This window comes from Schistocerca cancellata, chromosome 12 (assembly GCF_023864275.1).
Source record: "Schistocerca cancellata isolate TAMUIC-IGC-003103 chromosome 12, iqSchCanc2.1, whole genome shotgun sequence".
Lineage (NCBI taxonomy): Eukaryota > Metazoa > Arthropoda > Insecta > Orthoptera > Acrididae > Schistocerca > Schistocerca cancellata.
Window position 1 is genome coordinate 168,555,181 of NC_064637.1, and position 24,720 is coordinate 168,579,900.

At 47.7% G+C, this 24,720-nt stretch overlaps 1 protein-coding gene across 3 annotated transcripts in view; it reads right to left on the reverse strand.

Annotated features, from left to right (window-relative positions):
- LOC126109880 (protein roadkill) overlaps positions 1 to 24,720 on the reverse strand; it is a 695,429-nt gene that overhangs the window by 61,138 nt on the left and 609,571 nt on the right. For all 3 annotated transcript variants that reach the window (XM_049914959.1, XM_049914960.1, XM_049914961.1), the window contains one exon: positions 7,307 to 7,448. In XM_049914959.1, the coding sequence (XP_049770916.1) occupies positions 7,307 to 7,448 (142 nt within the window). The remainder of the gene's footprint in view (positions 1 to 7,306; positions 7,449 to 24,720) is intronic.

Below are 24,720 nucleotides of genomic sequence, written 5' to 3' on the forward strand. Positions count from 1 at the left end.
TGTCGCATGTTTGTATAAATCGAGCAAAGGGTATGTTAGCAGGACGCGAACGGGGAGCTAATATTAACAGGACACTGCTGCAAGGGAAGAAAGACAGATTCAGGTAATGTCAGGGAAGTAGCGATCTAACAAGCTACAGTAGGAATAAGCACGGGGAAAACCCGGTACGTCATTTTCACGTGATTTAGAGAAACCACCAAAAGCCTAAAAATGTGTGGCTGAACTGCCTCTCCTCCCCCTCCCCCTCGTCTTGTCGACAGTGTCCAGTTTGGACTTGTCCGGTTTTGCATTCTATTTTTCCTGGGTAAGATGAGGTTTTTATCTAACTGGATGGGAAAATTCTAAAGAAAAACCTGTTTTTATAGCAATTAAAAATAGTATCATTAGAAACAGTATATACATTCCGAGAGATAAAAATGTAGGAAGAATGTTTTAACGATTCTATGAAAGTGAGCAATCATGTGGTTAACACGCGCCGTCATGGGAATATTGCGTCTCCAATCACCTGACATCTGAAATTTCTTTTAGAACTTCGAAACTACATTTCGTGTTCTGCAGCTGGCAAACACTCAGGCTTCTAACGTGTCCCGACGAACGAGCGGGATAAAGAACTCCCAAAACGGCGCGAGGGTGTCATCACAAAGAAATCCGCCAACGATCCACTGTGCACCGCTGACAGCGCAAGTCGTCAAAAACAAAAATGTTGACCTGAGTCGACACAAGGCCCCGGGAGTAGACAACATTCCATTAGAACTACTGACGGCCTTGGGAGAGCCAGTCCTGACAAAACTACCATCTGGTGAGCAAGATGTATGAAACAGGCGAAATACCCTCAGACTTCAAGAAGAATATAATAATTCCAATCCCAAAGAAAGCAGGTGTTGACAGATGCGAAAATTACCGAACAATCAGTTTAATAAGCCACAGCTGCAAAATACTAACACGAATTCTTTACAGACGAATGGAAAAACTAGTAGAAGCCAACCTCGGGGAAGATCAGTTTGGATTCCGTAGAAATACTGGAACACGTGAGGCAATACTGACCTTACGACTTATCTTAGAAGAAAGATTAAGGAAAGGCAAACCTACGTTTCTAGCATTTGTAGACTTAGAGAAAACTTTTGACAATGTTGACTGGAATACTCTCTTTCAAATTCTGAAGGTGGCAGGGGTAAAAAACAGGGAGCGGAAGGCTATTTACAATTTGTACAGAAACCAGATGGCAGTTATAAGAGTCGAGGGACACGAAAGGGAAGCAGTGGTTGGGAAGGGAGTAAGACAGGGTTGTAGCCTCTCCCCGATGTTATTCAATCTGTATATTGAGCAAGCAGTAAAGGAAACAAAAGAAAAATTCGGAGTAGGTATTAAAATTCAAGGAGAAGAAGTAAAAACTTTGAGGTTCGCCGATGACATTGTAATTCTGTCAGAGACAGCAAAGGACTTGGAAGAGCAGTTGAACGGAATGGATGGTGTCTTGAAGGGAGGATGTAAGATGAACATCAACAAAAGCAAAACGAGGATAATGGAATGTAGTCGAATTAAGTCGGGTGATGTTGAGGGTATTAGATTAGGAAATGAGACACTTAAAGTAGTAAAGCAGTTTTGCTATTTGGGGAGCAAAATAACTGATGATGGTCGAAGTAGAGAGGATATAAAATGTAGACTGGCAATGGCAAGGAAAGCGTTTCTGAAGAGGAGAAATTTGTTAACATCGAGTATAGATTTAAGTGTCAGGAAGTAGTTTCTGAAAGTATTTGTATGGAGTGTAGCCATGTATGGAAGTGAAACATGGACGGTAAATAGTTTGGACAAGAAGAGAATAGAATGTGGTGCTACAGAAGAATGCTGAAGATTAGATGGGTAGATCACATAACTAATGAGGAAGTATTGAATAGGATTGGGGAGAAGAGAAGTTTGTGGCACAATTTGACCAGAAGAAGGGATCGGTTGGTAGGACATGTTCTGAGGCATCAAGGGATCACCAATTTAGTATTGGAGGACAGCGTGGAGGGTAAAAATCGTAGGGGGAGACCAAGAGATGAATACACTAAGCAGATTCAGCAGGATGTCGGTTGCAGTAGGTACTGGGAGATGAAGCTTGCACAGGATAGAGTAGCATGGAGAGCTGCATCAAACCAGTCTCGGGACTGAAGACCACAACAACAACAACAACAACAACAACAACAGCAGCAGCAGCAGCAGCAGGATAAGAGGTGGCTCATTCCACACGCCGCTATGTAGTCAAATGATTCAAATGGCTCTGAGCATTATGGGACTCAACATCTGAGGTCATCAGTCCCCTAGAACTTAGAACTACTTAAACCTAACTAACCTAAGGACATCACACACATCCATGCCCGAGGCAGGATTCGAACCTGCGACCGTAGCGGTTGCGCGGTTCCAGACTGAAGCGCCTAGAACCGCTCGGCCACAGCGGCCGGCGGTATGTAGTCTAACACGTCTTTATACAGGATGTTTGGGATGTGACGGTCAATATTCAGGGTATGGCAGGAAAAGTAAACATGGGCTTTAAGACGCATACCTTAAGAGCTATGAGCAATTATTGATCTTTACACTGTGAAACAAATCTCGCCTACTGCACGCTCTTTGTTTACCGTATTTTGGGAAGTGTTAGTACGGAGCAAAATGAGAACTGATGTCCAGTGAACGTGTGCGCTAAAATGCAGCTATGAGCTCTTACTTATCTTCGCTACTCTGAAACAACTCTTATGAACAAGTGCTCACTACTGTTAGGGTATGCGTTTTAGAGCACATTTTTATTGCACTTTTTTTCCTCGTGTTAATCCATACCACCACTTCCCAAAATATGGAAAGCGAAGAGCTTGTAGAAGAAGACTGGCCATAGCTCTTACGGCATGCGTTTTAGAGTCCACGTTTACTTTTGTTGTGAATGAATGTTGACCACTTCTGGAACACCCTGTATGAACCGCCTTCAACTCATTATTTAATAATGAAAACGGCAGCAGTTGTTTTTTGACGCTAAGCACAAAGGGTTACAAGAATATATTATCTTTCTGAAGTGCATTTGTTTACACAAATGTTTGCATGTGTGATATTCTGCCCCTCTCGCGTTTTTTTGAAGTTAGACTAATCGAAAAACCGGACAAAATGAATGTATTTTAAATGCTATTGTTAGAAATGGTATTTCTGTTTGCCTACTGACAGGTACTTCCAATTGCAGTCTAACTTCAAAACACGCAAGAGAGGCAGAAAATCAGACACGCAATCATATTCAGGTAAATAAGTGCACTTTAAAATGAGAATTAACTCCCGAAACGCGTTGTGCTAAGCATCAAAAAATAACTTGTGCAGTTTTCATAATTAAATCACGAACAATACAGTTGCAAGCTTTCGTGAATCATCTAATATGACGAACGAAATTATATCTTCCACTCATAAGCACAGCCTGCTGAAAATGTGTGAACATTCCGAGCGCACAGCAGGCATCAGCAGTGGGCCGCATTAATTCAAAGTATTTGTCGCGATCACGGTGGGAGCCGCGGAGCGTGTGACGGCCAGAGGAGCTCTGTCCACCCCTGGAGCCTGGAGCCGCACTCCAGCCCCCCTGGCCTTGGGGTGGAACACCCCCCCGCCCCACTCACCCCCTCTGCGCCCCACTTTTCTGCTCTCCGCCATATCTCTCTCTCTCTCTCTCTCTCTCTCTCTCTCTCTCTCTCTCACGCACGCACGCACACGCGCGCGCTCCGAAATTTCCGCTACTTTCCTACAAATAAAAGGACAACCACTAAATTGCTTTAAATTTTTTTAACATTTTGTTTACAGCCGTTACACATTGCGATCTCGCTGCACGACTGCCCCCTCCACCCCATTTGCACAAACTCTTTTCTTACATATAAATTACTACTACGCACAACGTCTGATACATATTACGTGATTAAAAAGCGACGAAAACGCGTTAAAACCGAACCCTACGAAAATCAAGTACCAGGTAACCTCGAATTTTATTCGAATTCATCACTCGCTAAAGACTGGTAACGCATTTCGATGCGAGGTAAAACACTATTTCGAGCAATAAAGAAATCTCTCAACCGCACTATAAAACCTGGGCAACAAAGGAGCCAAGTACACGAGACGGGAAGGGCGAATTCACAAGAATGGCGACGTCCCACGAAAAAGGCAGCTGCATCGCCGACCACACGTGAGGAGTGGAGCACGGTGGCCCTGCGACGCGCTTTTAAGCTCACTTCCGGCTAAATGTATCACGTAGCAATGCGCCTCAACATTCGTTCACCAACAACACTTACTGAGGACAGGGGTAACCGTGCGAGGGCCGTCCACAAACACCCGAGACGAGGAAGGTGGGAGGGCACGTTCAGTGCGCAGGGCCAGTTCAGTAAAATGGATCAGCCCCGCAACTACTGCGGAGTAAAATCCCGGGACAGAGGGAAGAACGCCGCGTGGTGGGAGACTCCCTAGTGGCCACCCGAGGGTCCGCCCACGATTGAGCTCCAGAACAGATTTGGCGTAAAGTCTCAAGTTGGCCCCCTGAGGGGGTAACTGACCACCCCTCATCCAGATGACCAAGTTCACTACCCAGGATACCTAAGTGGCCAGCAAACCTAAACAAGCACAGTGAAAAGGCAGAGACCAAACTGTGGTGGGAAAAAACACCGAGCGATAGCCCGACACACGACAATACTCGGGTGAGGGAGGACTGTTTAATGAAACAGATGGCTCAATAGATGATCACTTCCGCACGTGTGGCAGGAAAGAGATGGTGTTTCGTGACAACAGAAGATGAAGGCACACCCCACATGGTCAATGAACTTAGAACCATTGGTGTAGAAAATAATGGCATCCTGAAACTCCCTCGGAGCGATGGAGGCGTTCAGATACCAGGAGACATCATCTAAATCCGTGGCCGACGAACTGGGGGGGGGGGGGGGGGGGGAAGGAGGGAAGGGGGTGGGTCGGAGGGAATTGGTCGAAGAGTTCGAGGAGAGGCAACGGCAGTCACGGTGGAAAGAAGCAAGGCGGAGCCGAATTGGTAAATGTAGCCCAGGACGGGCACGGCCGAAGCCGCAGAAAGAATGCAAAGAGCGTCAACTAGGAGGCTATGCCAGTGTGGAAGGCACCAATGACAAAACGGGTACCACTATGCTGAATGGGGTCCGCGACAATCAGCGTGTTACTGGCAGTTGACCCGTAAACTTGACAACCTTAGACCAGACGAGACAGAACTAATACCCGGTAAAGGCAGAGGAAGGTGAACACTCCGTGACGCAAGAGGCGTGGGCAAGGAACACTGAGTTTACGCAGAAAGCCAACCTTCAGATGACTGATACGGGACAACCGAGTAAGCTTGTTGTGAACAAGAAGACCCAAGAAACGGAACTGGGGAACACCCCGGGTCAGGATGGACCTTAGTATGGCGAAAAATGCACCGCCCTCGACTTAAGGGGGGAGAACTGAAAAACCGTGCAAGAGTGTCCACGTGGGAGCGCACTGGGTGGCAGTGGGCGCTGGCCCCAATACAGAATCGTCCACATACCGACGGTCTGGCAGATCTCGAAACTCCATTAACAGCAATTACAAAAAGGACACTTAACACGGAACCCAGTGGAACGCCATATTCCTGAGAACAGAGCCAGCCCAGACTGCGCGACGGGTGAAACAGGAACTGGCGAATAAAAATCGGCAGGACACAAAGACCGAAATCGTAGGTCTTACGAAGATCTAAGAAAACTCCGATAAGATTGCGGCGCTGATAGAAAAAGCCTGCTGATCTGCAGTTTCCACCTGAAGCAAATGATCTATTAGAGACCGTGCCTCCAGAAAGCTGTACCGATAAGATAAAAGACGACAAAATGCGTAATTATGCACGAGTTTCCTACGCGACAGTCTGCACCTACTTCAGAAGTTGGGTTCCTTTCCCTTCCTGCCAACAGCGCGATAACGTTTTGTAAACACTGAGTGCACACCACCTAGCTGCGATCGAAATATCACCTTTATCTCTTATTGCCGCGCAATACGAGCGAGCGAATGATTCTTTCCTTTGATGGTAATTTTTCGGAATCGTCAAAGTCCTCTTAGCTGACTGCTACCAAAGCACAACCACGCCCGATTTTACAATAATCAGACAAAGCTCTCGAACCTAGGCACGCGTCCTTCGGCAGGTCGGTACCTCACGAGCCTCTAATAACATTTATCTGGCCGGGATTTACTGAAAAACGAGAAACTGACGAATCTTGCGTTTTCGACATATCGACAGGCAACGGTGGGAACAACTTTCAAAAACAGTGGAAACAGCAAAACTTTTATATTTAGGCTACCGATTATATATACAAGACGGCGTGAGTAGTACCACAAACAAAACTGGTTTCAGTTCAAATGAAACTACTTACAGCTGAGTGACAGTTGCAGTGGACTGGACGCGGGCCTACGTTACACAGTAACGTAGTGCGATTTTGTAAACGTGTCCGTGGCAACGCTTCGGTGTTGCCGCAGCCCAGTATGCAGCTAGTGTTTTCGTCTGCGGCCATGGCTGACAGCTGACAACAGCGCCGAGAGCTGTCAGGGATTATCTTACGTCGCCTCTACTATAGTCACGATGTTATCTGTACTACTACTAATACTGCCCATTTCCAAAATAGCGACCCAAATCTGTCCCTCACTGCAGAAAAAAAGTTACTCTAACATTCGTGACGCCGATCTAAAATGGATAACAGTAATCCAGAAAGTTTTACAACGAAACGAAAAAGTGAGTTGACGACTTCGGAGTTAGAAGGGTTCCAAAAAAAGTAAACATACTGATAAGGTACAAGTATTACCAAACTGCAAACGAAACCGGTCACAGGATTTTACCCCCAGCGGGCATTCGTAATGACATTCCCGAGGGGACGGTTCACAGTAAATGAAGTTACTGAAAGATCAGATCTGACAAATGTAATTTCACTTCAGTGACGGAGTTATCGCGGAATTTTGAAACATTCTCGTCCTCTGTGGTTAACTGCAAGAACCATTTTACGTAAAATGGGCTAGCACACGAATATATGTAAAATAAATGCTTAGTATTTCCGAGATCCCAATGGAAATAACTCGTATAAAGGCTTCTGAGGAAATGCTGATATTGCAGTACGAAAATATATTGTTACTGCAAAAACCGGCAATTCCAAAAAGTACTATATCCGCTATATTGTTAACAGGCAATGTTGCAATACGGTTGCATAAATTCCAGCAAGTGTTCCTCTGTCCCCTGTACGCACGACGGTCCCTACCGCTCCTCTGAACTAGGAAGTACAAGGCCAGCTGAAGGCGAGCTCACCTGGGTGTAGCACCAGTTCTCGGCGACGGGCGTGTTGACCTCTGGCGGCGGCGGGCTGGGCACGCGCGACACGGCCATGGCGGCGACGGCGGCGGAGCTCACCCGCGCCGTCTGCGGAGAGCACTCACTCACCACCGGCGGCCTGCAACACCGGCAAACGCCGCTCAGACAAGCCGCCGACAGCGCCCCTAGTGGCGCACAGCACAAATAACTCTAGTTATGCTCAGTGTACAATCACAAATTAAAGCAGAGTCCTTTCCCAATATACACAGTTACAATTCGCACGAACGTGAGTCATTTTACTATTTTGGCATTGTCACAAGCGAGGTGATTGTATCGACGAGTTAACTGAAAATAATGGGCACAGTAATCTGAGACTGTAATTCGTAGCAGAATTTACGTTCGTATATACTACGAAAGGGGAACATCCATTTCGAAAATAGATCTCTGAACTATCGTCGAGTAGGGGAGAACGGTATATATTAGGCATACAACATTACAACGGCAACAACAGAGAAATTCATTTAGTCACATCGAGGCGCCAGAAACCGGAAACTATTTAAAAAATCGCAATAAAATCGAGGATCACGTGCCCCATCTAACGAACACCGCGTATACTACTGCGTTAATTAGTTTTTTCGTGACATATCAAATGTCGTGAGGAGAAAAAATGCAACTTCTGTTGGGAATTAAGCAAACGCTACAAGGAGCTGCTGTAAGGGCCCGAAAAGATTACATAGAATCCAGGTTTATAATGTAAAGACATTCCACCAACTGAAAACGTTGTCAGGCGTACCGTGTTGCTCAACAATACACGGGCCGAGCAGACGAACTTTGAAGTTTAGAAACATATGAAGAACACCATGACAAGTGAGAAAATAATTGGCAGCGATACACGTGCAGATTACCTACGTTATTTGCCTTCCCCCCCCCCCCTTCCCATGAATTTACGATCAACTGTCGCAAATGTTCCTCAAACAATTACTCGCTTTCACGGCACAGTTCACTTTCTGCAATACGCGACTAACACAGCCCGCTAATTGGCTTCTACAGAAGCGTTAAGACCCCAGGCAATTTCTTATGGCTCTTCTATTATATTCGGACGGACACACACACACACACACACACACACACACACACACACACCTCTTGGACACAATCATTCGACAGTCGTAAAAGATTCAAAATATTATTTGTCAACTCACTCGGAAGCACAAGAAAGGGCAGAGGACGAGCAAACTCTGATCAGTCTTCTCCCCCTGGAGGTTCTCGTGCGGTATCTCCTTGGCATGCCGCGCACATCTGTGGCCGTAACGCCCAACTTCACACGAGAAACTGAACAAATGAAACGCGTCTTTCTTATAACATCGCTGCAACAAATTGTCTCTTATTCCGACAATATTTTTTCGATCAGAAAACGCTTGCATCTGAGAAGTCTCTAGTTATTTAAATGCAAGTGAATTTTATTTTTTTAAGTATGCAATTAGTTTCACAAGTTTACGAAATGTACCGGCTATCGCTGTCCACAGAAACGGATGAAGCAGGCTGTGCTTCAGTTGTTTTCCGCCGACCGTTACATTCTAACCTCCATTGATCGTTCTCATCCCAAACAAGATAAACTGAAGGATTAAAGTCCTTGCATAAAATGGAAATATTAAATAACCAAAATGAAAAATGCTCTTATCGTTGCACAAAAACGGCGAATATGTCCTGGGTGGAGTTAAGGATGTGAAAGGACGAACTAGCTTCACAGACATTTAAAACGTCTTGACATCGCGGCTTTTTACTAGTTAGTATTAGAACTCGTGTCGTGTCAACTAAAGCAACATTATAAATGGTATGTCGTATAACATAACACGTGCCATCGCATCATCCAACTTAGCATTTGTCATGTCGTGCAATTTGACTGTCTTAACGTTTAGGATGCATGCGTACCGATTCCAGGATACTTCCTATTATAAATGCATACCATTCTCTAGACAAGCAAATTTGTATCTGTTCTTACACTCGTCAGCACGGGTTCAAGATAGCTTACTGTACTGTGGAAGTAGTGTTAAGTCGCAAAACTAATGCCCTTCTTTTACATTCCTAACTGTGGCCCAGGACATGTTCATCTTTTTTGTGCTATGATAGGAGCACTTTTTCTTTCTGGTTCCCCACTTTTCCACTACCACAATTTTGACATTAAGCCGCCATAGCTTGGCAACCGATGTAGATGTTTGACTCTGACGATGACGGATTCGGTTTTTTTTCTTTTTTTTACTGTCTTCTAAACCATGTTGCTTAGGAATATATCGTGGAACACCAGAAGTTCACCTACTAACAGTATATACTGGTACTACGGTTCTTTTAGTTCGCCTGCTTAATGCAATTTATTTTAAAAGGGAAAGAGGTGTCGTTATAAAGTGAAGAATTGCGCGGAAAAGGTGACTGAAAAATAGTTTAAAACCTGGGATTGGATGGCTTGAGGAATAACATCGGCTATAACCAGTTCAGCTTATGTAAATATGTGAACGAGAAAAGTTGTCAATATATAATATGTAACCCGACAGTATGCCTTGTGGAAGAGTTATTACGTTAAAGAAATACTGTCTGTACAGCTGCAGACAGATTTCCACACATCGAGTACAATAAAAATGAACTGTTTGAGCTACTCTATTGCTGCGACAGGTTAAGTGCGCATCCGGAAAGTGGCGAGATGTTTAGCTGCAACTGTTACCTATCCGGCGCCGGTCGCACGTAGCCTAACGGATTTCAGGGCAACAAAAATTTGATTTCCAATATTTCGCGGAGTTAACGACGTAATTTCAAACCTTTACGAAACTACTACTGACTGATACGGCCCACAAACCGGTTGCAGATTAATCACTGTTCCTTGAATAGAACTACGCTTATTAATACATCTTGTTATTTACGTTTGTTTTTTAATCGATTAGTGTGGAAATAATAAATGTGAAGGGAAAAAAAGGGTGTATCGCTTAGGCGTAGTAAATTTTCGCTGTTCGTGCAGCGAATCTGCAGCATCAGGCATGACTCCTTTACTATTAACTCAATTCACAACACAGTTTGCAGACAGTAACCACGTACAACACTGAATTCATCTGCAAAGTTACATCATTGTAAGGACAGTTCTCGAGATATGACGTTTTACACACTTTATTTTTAAGTTCGATTCTTTAAAAAACCGGGGTCTTAGTTTACTCGTAACTAATCAGTTGCACTGTGAACGCCGTTCTGCGATATGCTAATTGCCATTTTGAAGGCGAAAAAGCCCCAATGAAAACAACTTAAACACACAGACTGTCTCTGTGACAGGGGCCCTGTGCATACGCTCCAAGCCGTTCTCAAGAGATTCGTTACCACTCTGATAGTTGAGAAATCAGGTTTTGGAAGGATTTAAGAGCTTCCTGATGCGATGAAATCGCTCTCCGTGCATTTATTTGTTTGACGTAAGGCAGGGAACTATGGTCGGGCGAATATGGGCAATGGGACGTTAAATCGAAGATTTACTCATTAAAATAGTCAACTTTTGACGTGCCGTGGCATCGTGACGATGACTGGTGCAACGTTTACCGTTGCTCTATCAGATTTCGCTGTGCACCACTGATTGTTACCGGTTTCTCCGATCCTTTAACTCTAAAGGAAGGGTCGCGAAACGAACGCTGTAACAAAAGAAACAAGTCATCCGCATGGATTTTTTTTTGTGCCGGTGCGTCCCTGCTCATTTTTCAGCTTGCCTCCTGTTACGTGGATGTATACGAATTTCGCATTTTCTCGGTGGAATTTTTTTGAGCATTTCCGTACACCAGCTGGCGTAAGGTCGCTTTTCACTTTCGGTCAGGTCGTGCGGAGTGAGTCTCCTTCACAGCTAAGCGTTCCTGCAGTTTTGGAGGCACTCCTAGGACTGCTGTACCCGGAGCGACGCGAGTTGGTGACCGGTCGCCTGTGCAGTCCAAACACAGAGGTCGCCGCACTCTAAATCGCTCGTAAAGCGTCGCCAACCAGTTGCAGTCTGCGTTGCTACGCAGTCCGAGTAGCGGCCTCTCATCGAACACGGCTCCTTGCTTGAAAAACTGACGAGGCGGCTGTGAATGTTAGCTCTGTACGGGAAGTGGGAAACATCCCACTTTGTACAACTACCCGTTTCCAGGGTACTGCACAATGGACTTGGCAGAGAAAGCGCGGTGTAAAATGGGGGAAGAAGTTCACAAGATATCTATTGTTTAAAATAAAATTACCAGTAAGTCGATGGAAGCAAATTTACAAATAAAAAAAGAAATTGAAACCAAACCACGAACGTAGTTTCGCGTTGCAGCGGTTGTGCCGTTGTGTAAAATTACAGTGTAGTACGCGAACGAACGTTGAAAACTGAAGTGAAGCCACAAATCGCCCATCCTTATAAAGACAGTTATCACATACAAATTACTATAATATCTCTTTATATTCGATGAATTATTCTGATACAATTCTACCCTTGAATGACGTTTACTAATTTTCTATCTTCATACTCGCAGAATCCATGCGCAAAGTAGTTTCATACAATAGCTATGCCATGAGCGCATAAGTATTCTTTGTAGTACTCTCTCTGGTGGTTGTTAGAAAAAAAGCTTCCGGAATTGTCTTCTTGCCGATTAGCCTGAGCATTGTTTGAAGAATTGTAATCTGAATATTGAGATTTATGACAAAAGATAACTGATACGAAATTGTACGATTAAAAGGGAATATATGTATATTGCTCCTTCATACAAAAGGTGTGTAACAATTTACATTATTTGACATTTGAGAATTAATGATATTCATCGATATATTGCGTAGTTGTTAATCAGAAGGGGACTGGATACGAACCTGCATTTAATAATCCAAGAGCTCCATTACTTCTTCGGAAGGTTAAACTTCATCAAAGCCAAATATCCGCTCGATCTGAGGTTTCCCGACTGATTATACAACGCTCCCAAAATTACGAGGCATTTTATTTGTACAGATTAGCAGACTGCCGCAAAGCACGAGCCTGCAGAGAGAAGAAGAATCGTCGCCTGATTTCATTCTAACAAGTATAATTTCTGGATCATTTTGAGTGACTGAGTTATGACTGTGTTTCCTATTATGAATGATTGATTGCTCGAACGAATTGAGAACTATATAATTACATAGATAGGAGGAAAAATTACATTACTTAAGAAGCGCATTCCATCATAAGCACATTTTTTGTATGTATCAATCTTACGAGGTCCGAGGTTTCAAAATAAAAGCACTCGACAACAAGTTGAAATAAGTGATCTATTTTGTATCGATTCACGTAATGTAACTAGTCAACATGAAATGGATGTTCAGTTTCAGTAGCGCACTTGCCACGGAAGAAGCGCACGTGCGATTACAATTGACGGGTGTATGCTAAATAATTTCTCGATGCATTTGGCCGTGAATCAGACATTGTAAGCCGGCTGCGTGGCTACCGCCCTCGTCCCTCTGGGCTCTGCCCGCTACAGACGCGCTCCCACGCGCCAACTGCGCGTCGCGTCGCCAGCCAGCTGGTGATTCGGGTCGCCTGCTAGTTGCGTTCCTTTTCAGTCGCTCCACGTGTGGGCGGCCTGAGATTTGTAGGGAGAATAACGCTCCCGGCAAAGAAGTGGGTCATGAGCAGATTATTCGACCGATTCTCGAGTACTGTTCACCAAGGCAGGACTGACAGAGAGTGCAGGGGAGGTCCGACGGTGGTTACGCGGCCGTTCAGTGGGCGCGCGCGCGTCTGTTACGGAGACGCCCAACAAACTCCAGTCGCGGACGCTAGAGAGACACGTTGTTTTTCACCGAGCCGTCGTAGGCCTACTACTGAAATTCAGAGAGCAGTTTCCGCCAAGAGTTGGACAACATATTACGAAGCATGTCCACAAATTAAGTTCCGTTCGGTTATACACAGTGTTTTTTCTTTTCTAAAAAAGAGTTTGAGGGTACTCCAACATGGGATATAATGCAGCGAAAATTAGTTATAACTGAAGCAAGGGATATAACCCGTCTGCTTTTAGCCATGACGTCATCAACATGTCGCAATTAAAAAAAAAGTACCAGACTCTTCAGTTGACTATACAGCTCAAATGAAGCAGGCGATACCGAGAAACACAAACATACAAGAGCAAGTGGTATCTAACACTTCACTTCACATCACCTCAAATGAAGCATGCGATTTGAGCGTACGCATACCCGTTTAGCACTACCATCGCCCACAATCAGCGGGCGAAGACACTGCATGCTTGTCAAACTGGCTGCCAGCGATTCAGTTGTCTAAAACGGTTGCCGCAGCTTCGAAATGCTCGAAACAGTCAATGACATAGGTTTTGCCACCAAAAACTGCACTGGTATCGATCGTATTGCAATTACCAACACGAAAAAGTGAAATAAATTTACGTCCTTAAAATCTTTGGCACTCTTCCAAGTTCTCAACATCTTAAAAAAAATAAAAAAAATAAATTTGTCGACGAAAGTGTTTAGAAGTACACATCCCCTAGCGTTCCCCCGGAAAAACAACACTGGTTATACAAAACAAACGTTTACAAACACGGAAAAAATATTTATTGTACAAAAATTTACAGCTCTTAACTACTTTTCTACATAGCTTCCGAAACTTTGTAGGCACTTGTCATAGCGTGGCACAAGTTTTTGTATGCCTTCTTCATAGAAGGTTGCCGCCTGAGTATTCAACCGTGTGGTAATATGTTCTTTCAGCTCGTCGTCATTGAAGTGTTGACCACCGAGGACAGATTTTAGGCGTAAGAAGAGATGAAAGTCGCGAGGAGCGAGGTCCGGACTGTACGGAGGTTGATCAAACGCGTCCCAGTGAAATTCCCGTAAGACTTGTTTGGTCACATTCGCCGTGTCAGGTAGGGCATTATCGTGGGAAAAAAAACACCACCTTTTGACAGTAATCCTCGGCGCTTGTTCTGTATTGCGCGGCGCAATTTCTTAATGGTCTCGCATTAACCGTGTGCATTGATTGTTTGGTCTAGCGGTAAGAAATGAATCGGGAAAATGCCTTTCTGTCTCAAAAAACGGTGCACATGACTGTCCGAGGTGTCAAGATTTGCTTAGGCTTAACCTTCGCCGGGGATGAAGTGTGCCTCCATTCCGTCGATTGCCGTTTCGTTTCAGGGGTGTCGTACGATGCCCAAGTACAATCCCCCGTGACTATCAGAAAACCATCGCCTTCTTCATTGTAGCGTATGAAAACCTGAAGTGCACTGCCCATCCGTTGTTTTTTGTGTCGTTCGGTAAGAATTTTGGGTACCCAACGTGAGCAAAGTTTTCGAAATTTCAGTTTTTCAGTAACAATTTCACGAATTAGTGATCGTGAGATTTGCGAAACTTCATAGCGAGGGCACTAGGTGTAAACTTACGGTCGTGCTTAATTTCAACTTCAGTTGTGTGAACCAGTTCATCAGTAACCACAGACGGGCGTCCACTTCGTTCTTCATCGTGTGCTCGATCACGTCCATCATTGAACAGTGTGACCCATCTTCTAACCACTGAATCACTCTTAGCATTTTGTCCGTAAACCTCGCAGATTTGCCGACGAATTTCCTTTGGTTTAACTTTCTTTGCATTTAGAAAACGAATCACAGATCTGATTTAACAGGCGGCGGCATTGTCAATTACGGCTGACATTATGAAGAAGCACTACGAAGCACACGTCGGCAGCAGCGATCTGAAAATGGCGTGTGTGTCTCCTGCTCGGAGCTGCGATCGCAGCGCTGCCGCGGATACAAATAGAAACGGAACTTGCTCTTTGGACGACCCCACTAACGTTTCGCGAAATGATAACGACGAGAAAATTGGAAAAATTGGAGCTAGTACAGAGGAATGTTTTTTCCCACGACCGGGGGAGGAGCAGCAAGTGCAGCCGAAAGCAGCCTGCACCCACCTGAGACCGGTAGGCGGCGCGCTCAAAGGCAGCCTCGGTCCGAAGCTTCTGGTACCCATTTCGAAACGCTTCATTATATTTACTAAAATTTCACTACGAAATGGTATCGACTTCGAAATTATACCTCCGTAATTAGCAACGATAGTGGTGAAGAGAAAGACACCACATCGCTGGTAGCAAATACGTGTCCCGGCGCTCGTTTAACACTCACTACTCAGGTAGCGGTGGTGCAAACGATCTAGAGGGAGAGCGTTACGAATTGTAGCTGCTACTACAGAAATTGTTATTTTGTTACATCGAAGAGTAACATACACCGGATCGTTAATTCCAGATTTCAAACAAACTGTAAAGTCGAGGTAAGATAGTAAAACAATGGTAAAAGATTAGTCTTGCCCTCATTTTACAGATGGATCAATAGCTATATGTCGAATTAACCCTGTTCTGTGTCTAAGAGTCTGTGATGCCTACATATTAACCGACCACCGTTGTTGCGGGAGAGAGAGAGCGTATTTTATGAACTTAGTTACCACAAGTTCATCCCCGCATGCAAGCAGACGCGAGACTGTGGCCACGGGTGTGTAGTGAAGCAGATTAGGTCTCGAGAGGAATTCAAACCCAGATATTTGTGTCGCGTTCCAGTTCCATTTAAATCATTAACTCGGTACTGCGCGTTCAACTTAGGGAACCAGAGTACCAAACGTTAGAAGATTTAAACATCGAGCATCAGCAAGCAGCTGTAGATACAGACGGAGAGATGTATCTTGCGAACACCGGCGCTCCGTCACTGGCGTCTTTCGCTGCCGGCGGTCTAGTGAGGCCTAGTAACAGCAGGTGCACGAGCGTGCTGGTGAAAGTTGTACGTTAGTTTCGGTACTGGGTAGCAAAGTAACTGACGGGCGAAGTTCAAAGTAAACGAGATCAAAAATGCAGATCGCAAGTAACAGAAGCGTTTCTAAGAAAGACAAAAATTTATTAACACGTAGCAGAAGTGAAACATGTATAGAAGAAGAGAAAAGAAGGCTGTGGAGATAAGGAAGAATGCTGGGGGCTAGACTGTAACAGCTGATAAGTAACAGTACTGTACCGTACCGATTTGCGTAGAAGAGAACGAGTTGAGGGGCGGTGTGTTGAAGGTAAAAGACTACAGAGGGGGCTTACGGCCGGAAACGTGAAGCGCGTTAGAGTGGATGTTCAAAATGGTTCAAGTGGCTGTGAGGACTGTGGGACTTGACATCTGTGGTCGTCAATCCCCTAGACTTAGAACTAGTTCAACCTAAGGACATTACACACATCCATGCCCGAGGCAGGATTCGAACCTGCGACCGTAGCGGTCGCGCGGTTCCAAACTGTAGCGCCTAGAACCGCACGGCCACCCCGGCCGGCAGAGTAGATGTAGCGACGCACGGGCGGGGGGGAGGGGGGGGGGGGAGCTCGCACAGGGCACATTCGCGTGGAGAGCGGCTCGAAACCGGCCTCCCGACCGGGGGACACGACGACGCGTGGGAGGTTCGTGAGAGGCGGTGCTTCCAAGGGACGCCCACACGTGTTCGCACTTTCTGACGGCTGATCGACCGTCGCCACAAGACACAACACAACCTGGGAGGCGCCACCTGCACGTGTAGGCCTGTGGAGCGGCTCAGCCCCCTCCCCTCCCCCCGCGCTAGTGCAGCCTTTGTTCACGACCTTGACGGGACACACAGCCCCCGGAACGCTGATCTCCTCACAAACTGTGGATACCAGTACCCACACCGGCGGTAACAGAGACTTATATAACTGTGGCGACTGCCAACATAATGTGAAGTAGCCCGAGAGCAACAATACTTCCACTGGCAGTCGAAAATGGCAGACTGGTGATTAAAGCGTTTCTTTTTCACGAGCACGCGAGTGACGTGAGGCGACATACCGCACGGCTCGCCAGCGCTCGCAGCTGCCTGCGCGACCAGGAGGCGGCCGTGTAAAAATAACCTGCTGCGCTGCGCGCCGCCGCCGCGCTGCTGCTGCCGCCAGGTGCGGACGGCCGCGCAGGCTCCGCCCGCACCCACCCACACACACACTCCGCGACCCATCTAGTGGCGTGCGGCAGAGGGTACTTCCGGCACCGCGGACCCCTTCTTTCCTCTTCCAAACGCGTACGGAGCGTGCAATCGGCGGCTGCCGGCAAACCTTGACTCAGCTCTTAATGCCTCCTATTTTCACTTTGCGAGACGTATACGTGGGCGGGCAAATATGTGGAAAGACCAAAATATAGTCAGTAACTTGGACCGTTTCAATTACACTTCTTTAAAATATAGGACACAGACCTAAGAATGGTAGTGCTCGCCACAGCTGCATATCCCGATGGTAAATCACCCCGTTTGCTCGCGCTCGGATTATTTGCTCGGAATGGGCCTCAGTTGTCCGTCGTCATCGCGAAACCGCCTAACAGAAGGCGGGCAGGCCGCTCCCACACAGTGGCCCTACGCAGCCGCCGATGACGTCGGCGCCGAATGGCCCCCGAGCTCTCGAAAATACACGGAGCACTTTCCCGACCGCGACAGGCGCTTGCAACCTGTCGAGGACATCGGCCGCGTGCTGCACGTCGTGAAACACAACAGGCTTGGCCAGCCTCTGCACTGATACTGAAAAACACAGTAATCTGGCCGTTTCTATATTTTTGTCCACCCCGGAGGAAGTAACGAGACAGAGGAATAAATTCCGTGTAATTGGGATTGCCCTTATTAATAACCTTGCACCTTATGTGCAGAGAAATAGCTACACACTTATAACAGTTACTCAACTTAATATTTTTACTGGTGTATAAATTCACTTCTTACAAGCACGTGTTCTGTACTTGTATTCAAATTACCGTAAGTAATTTTTGAACCCGTTTGTTCGACGTAATTACGCGACACAGGAGACAAATTCGTTACTACCGTGAGCTCAGTACAGAGACCGCGGCTGTCTGACGTCGGTCGGGTGGAGCAAAGCAGCGTGCCGTGCCGTGCCGTGCCGTGCCGTGTCGTGGCCCCCTGTCCGGCAGTTTTATTAGCCTCGATATACCAGAACGACCAGGGCAACGAGTTACAACGTGTTACCAATCTCAGTCCCTGCCAGTAATCAGAAAAAGACACGGTCGCCACAAATTTCTCCAAGTGAAACTCCGTGATATTTCCCTGATACGCACACAAGTTTTAGCATTTTTCCCGTGACAAAAAAAATTTAAGGACACCTGTATTTCTACACATGTGAGCAAAAATCTAGAGTACTAACATCAACATCTTTTGTAATGAACTGTTTTTAGACGGAGAAGGCAAGCCAAAAGGTATATACCTTTATTTGGACCACTGATATTTTATTCCAATAAAGCGAAACACATTTGGTGACAGAAACGCGCATTTCATTGGAGTCGCGAGACGGATTTAAAATACCTACACCGATTTTGGAAAAAACTCTGAAAAAAGTAACCCTCTTGAAACGTGGGGAATGTAGCTGACTGCCAATAAAATGTTGGTTCTACTGTCTTCGTCACAGGTTGTGTGTTACAGGTATTGTGTGGTTGTCTTTCTCGAAAGACACGCGTAAATGGCGTACAAAATGCCAGCGACGGCCACAATTTTCTTCTTCCTATCGTGCATACTTTATTATATACAAACTACTTCTGAAGTGTCAAAATTTACTAGAATGAATAAAACGCCTATAAAACGGCGCACTGTACGAAGCACGTGTGGTGCGACAGCGGCGGCCTGCGGCCCGTGGCCTCCGGACGGCCGCAGTCCTGGCTCCACGGACGAACCGCCAACACCCCGCGCACCCCGCGCACCGCGGCAGGTCGGTGTGAGGCTGGCCAGACCCGCCGCGCAGCGCCCGCACGTCAGTCGCAAGCGACGGCGTTCAGATCGTTCGACATAGCCGCACGAATGGCGTGTGGCCAGCTATTCACGTGTCACAGACGCAGTGTTTGATGAAACGAGACCGCGGTGATGACCCACGCAAATACTCTGCGAATGAGCACTAACGAGGAAAGGTAGCAACTCTCAATAAAGATGATCGCTGAGCCGCAGACAGGCACATTGGAAAGACAATCACACTCTCGCGACTAAATTTTTGGCCACAGCCTTTATCAGAAGATGAGAGCAGACACACACACACACACACAACTCGTGCACAGCGCGTCACCACTCTCTGACAATCAGATCCAAAGAAACCACTCCTGACGCCACCCTGCCTCTCGCACGCACTCAGCTGCACGAAGCCGACGATGATGCGCGACATCTAAGTAAACAAATCATTTCATCTACTGAGACAAAAATCAGATATCTCCGACGGTTTTCTTTTTTCATCAAATTTCCACGATTTCGCCGACACGTCTGAAATTCCGTGAAATTCCCAAATTTACAGAAGTCGTGGCAACCCTGACATAGCACATTACGTACTCTTTTAATCGAAGCAAAAGTAACACATAAGGGTCATTTGCGAAATATAAAACAACGACTGTAACTTTGGAATGTGATTGCAATCGTACTTTCGTACTGACTCTCGAGCCGCAGTAATTACGTACGTTTCCTTCGTGTCTGTTATAGGAGCCCGAAAGCTATCACCCGTGAGGCAGTAAGACAATGCAAACACTCGCTGTACATTAAACAAATGGTGATAAGCCTTGTTCCGTGTTATAAGTGGCCCTGAAAAAGTGATCCGAGTCTAATTTAGTGCATTCTGGTTTCGAACTGTCCCCGGGACGGCTACTTCGTTAGTTCCAGGTGGGACACGCCAGTATAAGTAAAGACCACTAACACCTGACGTACAAAAATACGCCCGGTTAATGAAACTGTGGTGGACAGTGCGAGCCGTAGCAGCACTGCTGCGTAAGCAAAGCCAGCCACAGTGAACCGCGTGAAGCACACTGCCTTCTGCTTCTCAGTGTTACTTGCGATATCTACGTAAGTTCCGGAAAGGAGTTGTGCGTAGCAGCTTATCTGATCAACGCCGAACATGTGCCATCCAGTGCCACACTGGCCTCCATCTGTATTCAGCGTATCAGTGAACTGTACGAGAGAGTGTAGTTTTTGCATAATTATATCAACGTTTCTGCGAAGTAAACTGGCGACTTGTGTGTGTATGTGGGAGCAGTTTTAATGTGTCTCTGGGTACGCCCATAGAATTAGTTCGAACTTTAACAAATTTCACTAACGTCACCGATAACGCTTAAGTAAGTATATAAAAAACCTCTGCATTTTAGGTTGAACTAGTCGCCAAAATAAATAGAAAGTACCGCGAACACACACACACACACACGGCTCACTAGCTGTGGTCTCGAGACTTCCTGCAGGGAGCCGACCACCGTCCTCTCGCGCCCTCACCACGTGACGCGCCTACGGGCGGCTCTCGACGCAGGAACGCGACGCACTGCGTGCTGCTGCGTATCCGACGACACAGGCACGAATCGGCGTAGTTAGGCCACCGGATTAAAAGCGAAGCTTTCCCGAGGCCTGGAAACTCCGACGCACGCGGTTACGAGTGTAGTGCGGAGTGGTGAGAGCGGCGGCGGCTGCGTGCGGTACCTGCAGTAGTAGTCCTGCTGGCCGTCCATGACGCCTCTCTCGAAGGAGACTGCGGCGCGCCTCGGGCCGCCCCACGCGTGTGCGTGTGCGTGCGTGTGCGTGAGCGCGCCCGCCTGCCTGCGTGCGTGGGGGCTCCCGCCAGGGGTGTCACAACCCTCACGGCCGCGCACTCGCGCGCCTCTTTCTGCCCGCAGTCGCCGACGTCAACACCGACGCCGTTCGACGCGTCACACAACGCGGAAGAGGTGGCGCACTGCTCGGCACGGCACGGCACGGCACAGCCGACAGCAACGGAGAAGGGAGCAGACTGTACGAGAGCTGACGTCCGCGCCCCTGCTTGTCCGCTACCACTGGCCACGTTCCAGATCAAACGTATGCGAATCTCCTCGCTTTTCGGCTCGCGCGACAGCGACGAGTCTCGTCGAGCGGATGCGTCAGCTGCTACGAAATACACTGAACAGCCACACAAAGTGGTACAGGCGTCCGTATTCAAATACGGAGACGTGTAAACAGGCAGAATACGGCGCTGCAGTCGGCACTCTTATACGAGACAAGTGTGTGGCGCAGTTGCCGGATCGGTCACTCCTGCTCAAGTGGCAGCTTATCGACATTTAAGTGACTCCGAACGTGGTGTTAGAACCGGCGCACCAGTGTCGGGACACTGTATCTCCGAGGTTGCGACGAAGTGGGGATTTTCCCGTACTGTGCCGTGAATATCGGGAATCAGGTAAAACATCGAATCTCCGACATAACTGCGGCCGGGAAAAGATCCTGCGAGAACGGGACCGACGACGACTGAAGAGAATCGTCCGACGTCACAGAATTGCTGCACATTTCCGTGCTCGGCCATCGACAAGTGTCAGCGTGCGAACCGTTGGGCAGCACATCATCGGTTTGGACTCTCGGAGCCGAAGGCCCACTCCTGTACCCTCGACGACTGCGCGACACGAAGCTTTACGACTCGCCTGGGTCGGATGACTGGAAACACGTTGCCCGGTCGGGCGATTCTCCTTCCAAATTGTACCGAGCGGATGGAGATGTACGGGTACGGAGACAACCCAACGAATCCGTGGAACCTGCACGTCAGTAGGGGACTGTTGAGGCTGCGGGAGACTTGCGTAAGCAGCGTGTCTGATCAAATACATCCATTCGTGTCCATTGTGCTGCATTCCGACGGACTAGGGCAATTCTAGCATGACAATGCGACACCCCATACCTCCAGAATTCCCGAGTCTGAACGCTTCCTAGTGCTGGAAGTACGGACAATCTGTCTTGTGTGTGACGGCTCTGATCTCGGCGATGTGCCATTTCGCTGGTGCCGTCAACTAGTCGGGTTGCCGATATCGATTCGGTGGTACGTCGCGGACTGGGGTCTCGAGTCGAAGTGTCTGTGTGCGGGGCCTGCCGAATCGGTGGCGGCGACTCGTGGCGTCTGGCGGAGTGCGGGTGTCCGGCGCGGCGCGGGTCAGGCAAAGGTGGTCGTGCGGCGCGTGTCACGGCGGGGTTTCGCCGTTTAAGCGAGAACAAGTAGTCGGATCCCTTTCGTGAAGTTAGAGAGCTGAGGAGGTTAAGGCGTGCTTGCCGAGCGCGAGGTTATTCCTCTTCATACCCCTGGTAACTATTCGTTTAAACAGTCGAGTGTTATTACTACTTCTCAGCGCGGTAAGTTGAAGACCAGTTACTTATCAACACAGACTCGCTAGCGTAACGTCGATGCACAGTGATCAGCTACTAGACTAGTTGTGAAATTTGGGTGCTCGTTCCTGCTTGGCTACGACAGCCGTGTGGTGTGGCTGTCGGCTTACTCTGAATTTTGGGCAGTTGTGTATTTATTGAAGGTAGCGTCCGACTTTCTGCTGGTGTGTACCAGTTGGAAATACATTTCAATTGCATGTACTTGGAACTTGTCGTGAAATTTGGGCGACTGTATATTTATTAAAAGTAGTTGTTAATGTTTGCTCGAAATATGCGGGTGGGCATTTGTATTTAAATTTTATATCTTGCCAGTTTTTCTGTTTCGAGGGACTGTGTATTTTATGGCTCGAGGGATTTTTTAAATTAAGTGTTACAGATTGCTAAGCAACCTTCCAACAGCTACACTCAGTGGCGAGTCTTGTGATCTTTCCTGTATTTGGACGAATGTCGTCCAAGTGTGTAACGTTTAAGTAGGCTTGTAAACTGTTAGTACATTTAATGGCTGTTATTGTATTTCATTTGGTTGGTAACACTGTTTGTTGAATGTGCCTGGAGGCACGCCCAGTTGGTGTGATTTTTTTCGGGGGGGGGGGGGGGGCTGTATACTTTCGATTTTTATGTCCTGTTGTTAATGGTACAATTGTTACAGGTGGTTTTTAATGAACAAAGCCTGATAAAGTTTTGGTTAGAATTATGATTATTTTAATAAGTTTTTAAATTGTACTGACAATGTTGTTGTTAAGTAATAAATTGTATTACGTGAAGGAAATGAGGAAACATTTACGTTAGCTGATGCTGGTGATTGTTACACTGCATCGACATAGTGAGTGCGTTGAATGGCGTGTCACATTTTCAAAGCTCCTAAGCTGTCGGTCCCCAATGTTTATCTGTGGTGTGTGGCGATTTCTAGAGAAACAGTTAAGTTTTTAGATTTGAGGACAACAGCGGCTGCTGTGAAAAAGCAGCGCTCCTCACTCTGGTGCCAGGGTGTGGAATGTTCTCGCCAGCAGTTTGCACCACAGAAGATCCTGTGTGTTCGTTCGGAACAGAGTTTCCGTATTTCGTCTGAGTGGTAGCTGTGAAGTGAGGTGGAGGCAGGTGTGGCAGTTGGGGTGGGAGCAGGGCGGCCGTGCGCCGGCGCCGGCGCCGCCCCCGCAGGCGCCTCGTGCGCGCCACTCCGCGCGCTGCCGGCGAGCAGAGGACGTCTCCCGAAACGGCAGCGAGTCCAGCGGCCGCTAGAGGCCCCGTCCAGCCGGTGTCTTCCCCAGGCGGCCATTCCCACAGCCCTACAGATTCGGGACCGCCGACATTTGGGGACGAACGCCGCGACGGTTTCCGTGGCGGAAACACCTGGGAGCTGAAATGGTAGGAGGGAGCCCGCCAGCTCACACTGACGCTCGGCGACGCTCGCTCACTCGCGCCCCACACGTGTGCCGGTGCCGGCGTCGGTGGCCGTACGCCACCGACAGCAGTCTCCGTCCCTGCAGGTGTGGAGATACTTGCGCGACAACAGTGAGCTGCTGCCCCGGACAGTTTCCCTACAGGAAACCGCCTGAAGAGAATCGCTGTGACTGCGACCGTCCGTCGGCCACAATCTGATGTGAGAACCAGAGGTGTGGAGGTTTGTGTTGCGGGGTGTGGCCGTGATTTGCACGTGAATGCCGCACAGCGCAGCGCAGCTCCTTGCTGGGCCCGCGACCGGCGGGTCGGCCGCGGAACAATGCGGCGGGGCCCTCGGCCGGCCGACGTCGCACTGAAACACGCCGGCAGGTACGCGCCGCTGCTGCCCTGCCCGCCCTTTGTTTCCCCGGCGCGAGCCACACCTGTACGGAAGCGACGGGTCTGCCGGCTCCTCCGAAACGCGTGGGCCGCGTCGTGTCCCGCTAACCGGATCTGCACGGGGAGGCAACACTACACAGCAGTCCAAATGAGCTGAGCGAGTGCACGTATAATCAGCAAGATGCGTAACTTTTGCTGTTTAAGGGAAGACGACAGTATTTTCCGCTACTATCTTCGGATGTACCTCGTAAAGAGAGAGAGAGAGAGACGACAGATGTTGGCAACGCACGCCGAAACGACGTGCGTTCGTGATGACTTTGCGGCCGATAGAGTCACCCACATCTGACCTCCACCAGCTTCGTCCGACGTACTCCTGATTTTCGTAGAACACAAAAAAAAGAGAGAAATATTCCCGTGAATAATGTAATCGCGTAACACTGAGTAATCCTCACAATGTCGCCCTCATAAGATAGCACCGCGCATGACACCCG